A 13,345-nucleotide genomic window follows, 5' to 3' on the forward strand; every position below is an offset into this window, starting at 1 on the left:
CGTATATTTTCGAAATTTCATGCAACGCAATGAGGGAATTAATCTCTCCACTTTCACTCTGTGACCAAGCTATAAAATACTAACATATCACCACATCTCCACCTTTTAGTGATTGATCAACATTATTTATTGACATTTGAACAGCCAATCAATGAAGACCACCTAAGGAAAGCCCAATACATCATTACTGATTGACAATCAAATACCGTTTCATCAATCAGTGATCTTTTTTGTGATCATATATATGGACAATACAAATTAATTTGAAAAGTCTTGTATATTTAGCACATTTAGAAAACTTGCACACTGACTTGACAAAAGGCCCACCATGTTGAGCTTCTCATGAACAGTGTAAATTTATTTTACTGTTTAAATATGAAAAGTAATTCTCTGAGGTATGGACAAATAAATTCCAGATAGCAGCAGCTTCTGTTTAGAAGCACAAACAATAAAAAAGAAAACAATGAATTTACACTTAAATGCAAAGCACATATTTAGTCCTTAGGCAGTAATGGCCCTGTTATGAGATTGAATATTTATGTATGTAACTACCAACAAGTCAGTTCTGAATGCACATGTACTTAATGAATTGGCCAATTAATTGCATGAAGCTACATTATTATTTCCGACTGTGATATTTTTTTTATTTCATTCATCGTAAGATAAATTTGTTTCAAGTAAAGCACGGAATGGCATGGTGTCCTTTTTCATACCTCAAATCAGAATAAGACAATATATGGTGACTATTCATGGAAAGACAGAAATGTCATGTGTGATTGACAATCAGATACCATTTCAAGAATCAAGTTATTTTAATATTCTTAAAAAAATTAAAGAAAAATGTCTTGTCTGTTCTGTACAGTTAGAGAAGGTTGATCAACTTATTTTGCAATATGTTTACACTTTTACTTTATTGAAAGCAATCTGAACTAATTTATGCACCTTAAGGTTAGACAATTAAATTCCAGTTGACAGTAACTTTTGTTCTTTTTCTATAAAATAAAAGTAAACATAATAACAAAAAAATACCCCCAAAAATGAACAAATTCTGAAGTTACAGACAACACAACGACCCAGTCACAAGGCTGAATATACACACTTGTTGATTTTTAACTACATGCATACTGCAAGGAACTGGCCATTTAATTTATGGGGCTAGATTGTTCTTTCTGATCAGGATATTTTCTTGTTATTACATTCATCACAAGATAAATTTATTTCATGTAAGAAAAGGAATGGCATAGTTCCTTTTTATAATACAGATATCATGATTAAATCACCTCTATAATCCTGTGACTTGATGTCAGAAGAAATTGTACCAAGATATTATTGGGAACTTGCCAAGGCATGATCAGGGCCCCTACTCACCTGGCCAAAAAACAAAATGTACAGTCGCTTGTCACTTGAAATTTGACTTTTTATTCTTGCGCGTGTTTATTGGGTTTTGTGCACAATTTATATAGACACATAGACTTTTGCTTTAGTACCCATTTGAGGAAAGTCTGGGCCATTATGGAACACCCTCCCAATACTTGACCTGATTTGGCTGTGCTTGTGCATGCAGCAACTGTTGGAACTTGTGCAATATTGTTTCACATCAGTCGATTTTGTTGTAAATTGTTTGACATCTGTCATTCATTTTATCATATTTTTCACTTCAGAGTCCAATAACACTAAATTTCATGCAATACTTAACAAAGTATATTAAGCAAACTGCAACAGAAATAATTAAATGAATTCATCTGTCCATTCCAATATCCAATAAAATAGTATTGAGAGATTTATTTAAAAAAAAAGACTCTTTGTGCCAAATGTACTTTCTGATGCTTTTTATTCGTGAAAGAAATTTTTTGCATGTTTTATTTTTATTTTTTTGTTATTTTTTTCTCAATAGCCAAACACTCCAATAGTCACAAACAGGAAACTGCATTGAAATAGTTAAATGTCTTAGATCTATATTGCGATTAGGTTATTGATACATAATTTCCATATAACTGATTAGGTTTTGTTCTATCATCATAAAAAATTTGTTTTTATATTCTAACAAGAACGATCAGATAATAGGACACATGGAAATAACCACACAAAATGCCTTTAATTGTTGAACATTTAAGATTTGACAATTTTCAACATTATTCATTTCAACAATATGCCAAGGTCAGATTAATTAGAAACAATTACTAAACTTCTGCTCTTAATGACAGAACCATAATTTGAGCTGTAAACTACAAGTAGAAAGTCAGATGGCTTCATGTTAAAAACATGCCTTTCTCACTCTGAAATTGACATTGTCTTTTAATACTGGTTTTATAACAGTGTTTACAATGGTGACTATTGTTATCTCTGCTCAAGCTTATTTTTTATCAGGGAGAGACCATTTAAGTTTCCAAAGGGTTATATCATTTGAAACAATTTCATCTTGTGATGCATGAAAGAATTTTAAAAAATTGCCACAGTTGGAAAGCACCATAAATTAATTGACTAGTCCCATACAGTACAAATGTAGTCAGACCAGTCCCATACAGTATAAATGCAGTCAGACCAGTCCCATACAGTATAAATGCAGTCAGACCTGTCCCATACAGTATAAATGCAGTCAGAACTGAACTAAAGTTTGTAGCTATGTACATTTATATTCAACCTCGTGATTGGGTCATTACTTTTCATGGTTCACATGTAAGTGTAAATTCAGTGTTTTCTGGGTAGGTTTTTGTTGTTTTTATCTGGATTTTGTTTAAACAGAAGCAACTGTCATCATGAATTTAAATGTACATACCTCAGATCATTAGTTTTCATGTTTAAACAGCAGCTTAACTTTGCACTGTTCAAAAGATCAACAAGGTCTTGTCAAGTTTGTGTGTAAGTTTATTAAGATTTCTTTTTCATAAAATAAAAATATAAACTTGTTGCAAAAGGTGTTCATCAGCCTTTTGTAAATGAAAAAAGTACAGTAGTCTTAGAACAGTTATATGGATGTATAGATTATTATACAAAATGGCACTCAGGTCTCCCTTTCATGACTGCTATAAGTAACCTAACATTGTAACAATATTAATATAACTGTGTATAGCATTTTATTTCTGAATTTTAGTACTGAGAGTCCTTACAAAAGTCCCAACACTATTTATATGTTGTTCTTTTGAAAACATTCCAGTCCCAGTCTAACTTCCACACCTAGCCCAGAGTCACTGTCTTACCTGCCAATTTAAAGAGAAGGTGTGTGTCTATAATGAACATCCATCTACCAAAAGAAAAAATCAAGAACTGCTGTCACATTATGCATATAGACCCAGATCTGCTGTCACATGATTGGCAGACAGACCCAGAACTACTATCACAATGTGCAAGTATTGATTCAGATTCAGCTGTCCCATGATGTGCAGAAATAAACTCATATCTGCTTTCACATACTGTGCATTGACCTAGATCTGCTGTCATGTAATGTGCAAACATGGACTCAGATCTGCTGTCACATGCTGTGCATTGACCTAGATCTGCTGTCACATGATGTGCATTGACCTAGATCTGCTGTCATGTGATGTATTGACCTTAATGTCATGTGATGTTCAAACATGGACTCATATCTGCTGTCACGTGATGTGCAGTGACCTACATCTGCTGTCATGTCATGTACATTGACCTAGATCTGCTGTCATGTACATTGACCTAGATATGATGTCACATGATGTGCATTGACCTAAATCTGTTATGTGATGTGCATTGACCTAGATTTGCTATCATGTGATGTGCATTGATCTAGATCTGATGTCATGTGATGTGCAAACATGGAATCAGATCTGCTATCACATTATGTACTGGCAGATAAGTGGTTATGCTATTAGCTTGAAATCATAAATAGAACGTATTGCATAGATCTTAGTCTACCTGCATATTGTGACAGCAGATTTGTGTTTTTGTTGTTCACAGGTGGGCATGCATTATATAAAAGTAAATAATGTTATGTTATTCTTAAAACACTTTTAAATATAATGTTCTCTCTGATTGGTCAAATATCAGAAGTTTTACAGTAAAATCTAGGATATACTGTTAGAAATTTGGATGTCATTGTAATGTCATGACTCTACTGTGACAGTGTATAAATTTTCTGGTATTTATCATCAGAATTTTCTAGAACTATTTTAGAATGAGTAATGCAGTCTCGTATTTTAGGATGTAATGGTGGCTTTAGTGTCAGAAATATCCATTTTACATGTACCATCTCTGATGTGTTGCCAGTAAAACTTCCATTACTATCTCAAATACAAGACTGTTATCAATTGCAACTTTTGCAGGAAGTACTTGATAGCTTACGATCCTTGGTCACATCTTGCAGACATCTACAGCATCTGAATCTTTCCGGAGTTCACGACCACTCTTCATATGGACAACAAAATATTATGTCTGTGATATGTGCAGGAAATTTACGTAAGTTTAATCAGCCGCTCCTTTTCAGCAGCATCCAATCTGTATGCTAATTGTTTTAACTATTTGTCTGTTCATGGAAATGAGTGGTGAAATTCTCTTTCTCAAATCTAGTTGTCACTTGTTCATGGATTCAGTTCATATCTGTTCCCAGAACATATTTCTTGCAATTTTTCTCAAGCAGTCTGTCTACCAGTATATTATATGTTATTGCTGTATTCCAGTAATATCAAAATTAAATAACACCAAAAGACTGTAATAATTTTCTCAAGAAATTAGATGAATAAAGGGGGGGGGGTTGTATCCTACTGCTGAATTCCTCAATTTCCAATTTCCTTCCATGTTCCCCAGCTTTCTAGTCCTTAGTTTTACCATATATACTCACTTATTAGTCAAGTCATACTGCAGACAACAAAGATCAGAATCTGCTGTACCATAATGTGCTATACATCAGTTCCTATGTTGTTTTTTCTGCTGATTATTCCTAACAAACTGCACAGACCAAGTTGTGACTGTGCATTTTGTCACAGCCGATCTAGGTCTGTGCAGTTTACAGTTGGACTTATTGTTTAATGGAGTGTAGATGGTAAGTTCTGCATATCAATTATCCAATTATAACGAAAATGTATAGAGAGCTCTGTTATTTTATCTCATAATGGCCAACAAGTTTCTGAAGGTATAGTTGATCAAATATAAATACTCTTTATTTACATGCTCTTTTATGATGCACCATCAGAGAAAATTGTGACCTTTTTAAAAGAATGTGGTTAAGCAAATTTTGACCCAATATTTTATGGATACTATATCTCTGACCTTGTTTTGTGTACCTTTTGGAGAGTTTTAATATCTTTACAGTTTGTCTTTTGTCATATAGGTCACTGTGTTTGTCCTCCTGACTTTAGGCCAAGTGAGCATGTGTCACCATCCATCATGCATCATCCATTCACAGTTGTCATTTACATTTTATCAAATACTGGTTTAATGAACAGCTTAGATTAAATTTTACATGGAGCTTACTGGCAGGAAGGGCTTCTACATTTCTTCTGTAAATGCTGATCCATCATACAGTATGGTCATTTTAACTAAAAATAGAAGAAACCTTTAGAAGGCCTTTAATTTATGTCAATCTGTCACCCTGATTTAGTGGCCTTTTGGTTATGCCAGTCTGTCATCCTGATTTGAAGGCCTTTCAGTTATGCCAGTCTGTCATCCTGATTTTGAGACCTTTTGTTTATGCCAGTCTGTCATCCTGATTTGAAGGCCTTTGAGTTATGCCAGTTTGTTTTTCTGATTTGAAGGCCTTTCACTTAGGTCAGTCTGCAATCAGATATGGCTGCTATATAAAAATAGAAAAGACTTTATGTAACTGCTCAGAAGATTTTGACATTTGGCAGTGCTTTGTGGTTTGGAGGAATTTTAGTTTTGTATAAATGATGCTGGTTCACTGTCAGATATGGCTGCTGGTACTAAAATAGAAAATCCTTTAAATGGTGCCTTCTCACAAACTATGCAACAGAATTTGACCAAACTTTGCCAAAATTATCCTAGTTTTAAAAAGTTTTAAAACTATAAAATTATTCCAATCTACCATGAAATATGACTGCTGTTATAAAAAGTGTCCTTGTTTGGATGCCATTCCAATGTATACAAATGATACCTATCTGCCATCAAATGACCACCATTACTAAAAATACAAAAAAAATATTTGCAAAAATTTATTTTTTAGAAGCACTCATGAGAATTTGACCATTGACAGAAAGCATCTTGGCATAGAGGCCTTTCAGAATTGGGTCGTCAAATTGGCTGTCAAATATGGATTAAAATGTGATAACTAGAGTAACCTTGAAATGATTATTTTCTTAATATATGCGATCAACAATGATGGAAGAAATTTTGTTAGAAAGCATCCTATAGATCCAGATTTCTCAATCAACTGCTCTCACATTTGGCTGGTGTGTATCAGATGAGTGATATCAGGACCACTTGAGCCACTTGTTACATTTACTTTTAGATGGCACTGTGTATTTAGCCAGGACATTAATACCTAAATACGCATATACACAACCTACAAAATCCAGTATAACTTGACACATCGTATATCAGTATTTTTTAATCAGATCTAAAAATACACTGTGATGTATATATACTCTGTGCTTTAGCAGGTATATTGCAGTGGAATATGTCTGTCAGTATGTATGTATATATGTGCATCTGTCTTGTTACATGAACTCCACCTACACCATTTGAGAGAGTGTGATCATATTTCGTATGATAAGATGATGTAAGAGGAAAAGTACGTTACTGAAGGTTTATGATTCTGGATGCAGCATATTGGGGTCAGGGGAGTGCTGGGCTAGTTTGGATCAAAGGTGACATTTTAATAGACTCTTCCATAAAACCTGATTCATCTACACTGATTAAGGGAAGGTAACTGTCTTTAGTGTACATTGTTTGAACTGGATGAGTAAAGGACAAGAAAGGTTTTAGATTCTGGATATAGCCAAGGGGACAATACTCAAAGTACCGTATATACTGCTTATAGGTTGCAAAGAACACAGACCTATATCAGCCATCGCATAATGTACCAGTAGACCTAGGTCTGTCATGCTTGTTTTTCTGATTACTCCTAACAATCTACAGAGGCCAAGATCTACCAGTGCATTATGTGATGGCGAGCTTGGTCTATGCATTTTACAGTGAGGTTAGACTTGTAAGCATGTATAAACCATACCTATCACCCCTGATTAGCCATAGGATGACCTACTTAAAAACTTTAATGACCATTTCAAATTTTAGGTTGGAAAGATCTATTAATTTGATCATGTTAGACACTAGGAACAGACATCCACTGAGTGCAAATTGATGGTAGAAGAAAAAAGTGAATGTTTTAGTTGAAGCAAATTAAAAGAGTGATTATTAAAAAGCATAATGTTGTGTTCTTTTAATAGGATACCTAGATTAACCTGACAGAACTGTCAACTGTCATCATCTGCTATATCCTAGAGTCAGACATTAAAAATAAATTTTTGGAATTTTCTAAACCATCTACACATTGACTGACCCCAGATTGGCTGATAAAGGCTTTAACATGAATTTTTTGGAATTTTCTAAACCATCTACACATTTGCTGATAAAATCTTTAACATCAATTTTTTGGAATTTTCAAAACCATCTACACATTGGCTGACCCCAGATTTGCTGATAAAGGCTTTAACATTAAGTTTTTGGAATTTTCTAAACATCTACACATTTGCTGATAAAGGCTTTAACATGAATTTTTTGGAATTTTCAAAACTATCTACACATTGGCTGACCCCAGATTTGCTGATAAAGGCTTTAACATGAAGTTTTTGGAATTTTCTAAACCATCTACACATTTGCTGATAAAGGCTTTAACATTAATTTTTTGGAATTTTCTAAACCATCTACACATTTGCTGATAAAGGCTTTAACATTAATTTTTTGGAATTTTCAAAACCATCTACACATTGGCTGACCCCAGATTTGCTGATAAAGGCTTTAACATGAATTTTTTGGAATTTTCTAAACCATCTACACATTTGCTGATAAAGGCTTTAACATTAATTTTTTGGAATTTTCAAAACCATCTACACATTGGCTGACCCCAGATTTGCTGATAAAGGCTTTAACATTAATTTTTTGGAATTTTCTAAACCATCTACACATTGGCTGACCCCAAATTTGCTGATAAAGGCTTTAACATTAATTTTTTTCTCGTGATAGTTCTTTATTAAAGCTTTAGTCATATTTGTAATAGTCATTTAGCAGCTGACTACATTTCATATTTTTGACTCCATGTTCACATTTCTCAATACCAATAACTAAGGTTAATTGCACAGGTAATGTATTAGTCCAGCCACTTTAAACTGGCTGTAGGCCAGACTGGTCATTCATAAAGATGGTAACTTAATGTAGTTACTCGCAGTCTCACAATTGAACAAGGATTATGCTGCAGATAACATATCATCTGCCAAACATTTTTTAGAGTAAAATGTGGTAAATTGGTTCCCCTCTTATATGGCAAGCCCATCTTTGACATGATGTCCCATAAACCAAGTGGCCTCACAGGAGGGTGACAACATGGTTAACGCATACTATTTCAGTATCAGGCCAGAAGGCCTCAAAGAGGGGTGGGCATATCTTGATGGGCTATACATGAGGGTAACAACTGTAGTTGAAACTAAAAACTGTTGCCATTTTCTTGTTGCTGCATTATGAATCTGAACTTCATTAGAGGGTAACCACTGGATGATTTTCACTTGCTAATTCCGACTTTTTAGCCACAACTTGAAGCACTGGTGGGGCAAAAATTTATGAAGTATGGATATTTGTGATGACTTGTGTCTCTAGGGGTAATTTGTTCCTCCCTAATATATGTGTAATTAATACAGTTTATATTTATTGTACCAGTTTCGGTATTTACATTTAATTGAGACTTGAAGTCAAATTAAATTATTAAAATTTAAGAAAGGAATAGGGCAGAAAATGTTAGTTTAACTGAATATACATGAACAAAATTATCTTCTCTGTTCAGAATTAATCAAGTTGAAAAGTAAGATCCAAACAGTTCTAATTATGTGCTATCTGCCAGTTACGAATAATTAGCATTAATAAAGAAGATGAACAAATTAGGGAAACTGAGGTGTCTTATCCACTTTGTTGGTACATATTTTGATAAATACGAGTATAACAATCATCAGATCTGCTTGATCTTTCTTTGTAGGGCTGAAAAGCCTGTCAGTGGTTACATGTGGCCTAGCCACAGATCAGAGCAAGCAGACCAAGGAACAGGATGCAAAACTAGCCATCCAGATTGGAAATAAAAGACTGCGAGTTGGTGCTCCATCATTGTCATCAGCAGTAAGTTTGTTATTGACAAATTGAAATGGGCCTGATATTTCCATGGATCTCATCCACATTTTAATCCTGCAGGTGGTATGTGTATACTTTAGGTCTCCTAGTTTCTTTTTTCTGAGAAGCTTTGCACTTGACTTGCAAGATGTCAGAAACAGAACCAGTCTAGCAATCCCACTGTACACTTGCAACACAGAAGCAGATGAGTAGTGAGATCTCTATGGTTACACTCAATAATTCTAGTGTGTATATGTTGCCAGATTCTAGTTAGTTACACATAGAAACTGCAAACTTAAGGATTTTGATTTATTGTATCTCTCTGTTTATCTGCTTCATAATCTTGGAAGCAATTTGAGCATATTTGGTATTTGACTTGCTCATGTAGTATCCATGATCCCTGTGCCAGAGTTGCATGTTATTTGGTATGCCCAAACTCCTCCTTTCCTTCCCCTCCCAGTCATTGGTGCATTAAAAATATTTTTTGATACTATCTCCTTAACTTTGTGAAAGAAAAGTACTTGATATGTGTGATTGATTAAATTTCAGGGAACAGCGTCAGGGTCAATGTACGAGGGGTGGGGATGGTGGGGCTAGGGACAATTATATACAATAAAGCATTTGTTTGTAATAACCAGGCATCAAAGTGGTCCTAATTGGATTGCAAACTTCCTTGAAGCAACATAGCTTGGTAAAATGTTCCAGATGTTGACAGATCCAAAGCTGATTTTTCTCTTTCTTGTCAGAACTGCATTAAGCACATAGTGTGATTTGGTATCAGTATACCAGCAGTGATGGAGGGAGCATGTTAACATTTTGAGTGGTAGTGATACATAGCTGCCAACCCTCACGAATTTGGCGTGAATTTCACGACTTTTTCACGCCACAAGCCAAATATTCACAAATTCTCCAATTGTCAATTATTTTAAATCTTCAATAAAATAACTGATTTCCCGTTAAGCACTAGTCACGATATTTGCAGTTGCCGAAACAGTCTGGTACTGCTGGTCGCGATATTAGTAGAACTACAGCCGATTAGTATAGTTGGCCCGGTAGCAAGCAATATAGTCTATTTTAATCTATATGTATAAGAGTAGTTTTACAAATGCATTTGAGAGAAACTGGGGCCTAACCAGAATTTTGCTCCACGCATGCGTCACCACCACTGATTTGAGTTACCGTTCAGCATCACAGGTAAGATCTTGAAAATGTCTTCACCACTAAGGAAAAAGAAATGTATTGCTCAAAAAGTGAATTTTAATTTGAAATATATCAAAAATTGGCTGTGCATTCTGCCATTAAACATTGATATAAATCATGCTTTTTGCACTCAGTGTGCCACAAATTGTAGTATTGGGCATGGTCTCGGAGACGACATGAGGAAGCACATCGGTTGCAAAAAGCACATAGAAGTTGGGAAAATTAAGAATTCACAGATTTCAGCTCTGGAATATATTAAGCCATCAGCAGAAGACCTGCAAGCTACCAACGCTGAAGCATTATTTGTGAGTTTTCTTGTCGAACACAATCTACCTTTATCAGCTGGAGAACATGCTAAACATTTGTTCCGACAAATGTTCCCGGACTGGAAAATCACTTCCAAATTTTCCTGTGGAAGAACCAAAAGTGCTGCAGCTCCTGTGCATTCCTCACAGCAACAGTGACAGCAAAAGAGTATTTTCTCTAGTGAGGAAAAATAAGACAGACTTTAGGGCCTCCTTAGCTACAGAAAATTTGTCAGCAATGGTAGTCACCAAGATCAACCAGCAGATAAGAAGTCAGAACTGTTTAGAAAACAAATTTACGATCAAGCAGTTGAGGAAGTTCAAGTCTGCCACAGTATCATGTCTTGATAAATACATATTTCTGCATATATTTAGTGTTTTAGTTTTATATTGCAATCTTGATATAGTGTAGTATTGACGGTCAGAGTGGATGGAGTTATTGTCATGGTATTTTTCACTAATTCATGTCCAAATTCATGACTTTTTATCCCTATTTTCACTAATTATGAGCCTGGAAGGTTGGCAGCTATGGTGATACATCATATGGTAATTTGCTGTCAAGTCTACAGAACCCATGTTTGTCAAAACCATTCATATATATATAAAATAAAAGATAACAGTAAAAGCTATAAAATTCTAATATGTTAGGACTTGAAGAATTAGAAAGGAAAAGTCTACTGATGAAAGTTAATGTGGAATTAAATGGTCATGTATTTTCAACTTGAACCAGTTCCATTAAAGTTTTCTACATTAAAAGCCAAACTATCAGGGAAAATCCCATTGCTTGTAGTGACACCCTTGCAAAAATTCTGACCTAGAATTAAATAAATTAGGCAGCAAATTCATAACTATATTCAATACAAACAAATGGGATCCATCTTTACCATGTATATTCTTGCATAAATCTGGTCCAAGTATTAACAACTTACACCCAGATCTGCCAATGCATAATGCACAAGCAACTCAGGGTCTAAGTTGCTTGTTCTACTGATTACTCCTAACAAAACCTGTATAGACCCAGATCTCCCAGTACATTATGCAATGACAGATATGGGTCTATACAATTAGAAGTTTTGTGTTACTTATAAGTGAGCATATACAGTACCAGTGTTATATGCTTTAATGAAGTACTTTTTAATGTGGGACCTGTGTATTACAGTATGTTTTTTATGATAAGCCCATGTGGACCTGCCTTGTGTTATTTTGGAGTTTTTTTTATGACCTAGCTAATAACATATATAAAAGTATGGGTGGCATTTTCATCAAGCATTGGCTTAACCTGGAAAAAGAGGAGGGTAGGGAGACAGTGCTGTTGGTTTATACATTTGCTCTGTTTCTTTGTAGGCTGTCCCATCAACATCCAGTGCTACAGGTAGTTGTGAAGCTTTGGAATTTGACTCAACAGATACAGAAACAGTAGCAGAAGGAGATCTGGGAAGACTGGTTACAGCAAGTCCAGATCTCACACACCTCGAGATTATCAATGTTGGCTTCACTAACAGTGTCCTTCATATGTATCAAAATCCAAAGAAGAGCATTTATGAACCATGGTATGTTTATGCTTGGACAGGTGGTATCATATTGTCTTCTATGCTAAATACTTGTTCCTAATTTTTATAACATTGCAAATAGGTAACATATATGATCTGGATGTCTGTCATTCTTTTGTGAAATGTGCTTATGGTTTAAAATTTAAAAGATAATTAAAGAAAATACTATATAACAGTGCTTATAATTCCGTAAGTAGCTAATTTTGTTGTTAAACAAGATGTTTCTTACTTGATAAATTCAGTTTCGTGCTGTAGAAATGCAAGTATGACATACTTTATGTGTAGTCATGTCTGTGTCATCTTGTGCATGTAGTCATGTCTCAGATTTCTAGACAAACATGTAATGACCTTTTTGACATTAAAGTTATGGCAAAGTTTGTTTAAGCCACTAATCAGTACCTTCTTGATTTCAGCAAGGAGTCCTACGACTTGAATGACTTACAGATAGTACTCCTATCCAAATGGAAGAATCTTCAGTACCTACAGTTGACAGGACTGCCTGGTAAGTATAATATTTAAACAGTATATTGGGATATCTCACCACAACACTGTCACTAGAAGAATACTTTCTACTTTTGCCATGTTAATTGTGGATCTTGTGACATTTCTGATCACATGACTGTGCTTGCATGTTTTAAGTGATTCCCAGTATTCAAGAAGAATTAAAGTTTTTAGTACAGATCAAGTGCTTCCTAAGTACTGAGTGTAAGTCACTCATGACTTTTCACAATGTGCTGGGTGTATGTCACTTATGAGTGTTCTCTAGGTACTGGATGTATGTCACTCATGAGTGTTCTCTAGGTATTGGATGTATGAGTGTTCACTGGGTACTGGTGTACGTCACTCATGAGTGTTCACTGGGTACTGGTTTTATATCACTCATGAGTGTTCACTGGGTACTGGTGTATGTCACTCATGAGTGTTCACTGGGTACTGGTGTACATCACTCATGAGTGTTCACTGGTGTATGTCACTCATGAGTGTTCACTGGGTACT

At 34.9% G+C, this 13,345-nt stretch overlaps 1 protein-coding gene across 2 annotated transcripts in view; it reads left to right on the plus strand.

Annotated features, from left to right (window-relative positions):
- Window positions 1–13,345, plus strand: part of LOC149779375 (F-box/LRR-repeat protein 18-like) — a 40,609-nt gene that overhangs the window by 3,823 nt on the left and 23,441 nt on the right. For both annotated transcript variants that reach the window (XM_089940007.1, XM_089940008.1), the window contains exons 3-6: window positions 4,293–4,425; window positions 9,167–9,303; window positions 12,144–12,349; window positions 12,763–12,851. In XM_089940007.1, coding sequence (XP_089796133.1) covers window positions 4,293–4,425; window positions 9,167–9,303; window positions 12,144–12,349; window positions 12,763–12,851 — 565 coding nt within the window. The remainder of the gene's footprint in view (window positions 1–4,292; window positions 4,426–9,166; window positions 9,304–12,143; window positions 12,350–12,762; window positions 12,852–13,345) is intronic.

Source organism: Sinohyriopsis cumingii, chromosome 17, assembly GCF_028554795.1.
Source record: "Sinohyriopsis cumingii isolate HCF-2022 chromosome 17, ASM2855479v2, whole genome shotgun sequence".
Classification (NCBI taxonomy): domain Eukaryota; kingdom Metazoa; phylum Mollusca; class Bivalvia; order Unionida; family Unionidae; genus Sinohyriopsis; species Sinohyriopsis cumingii.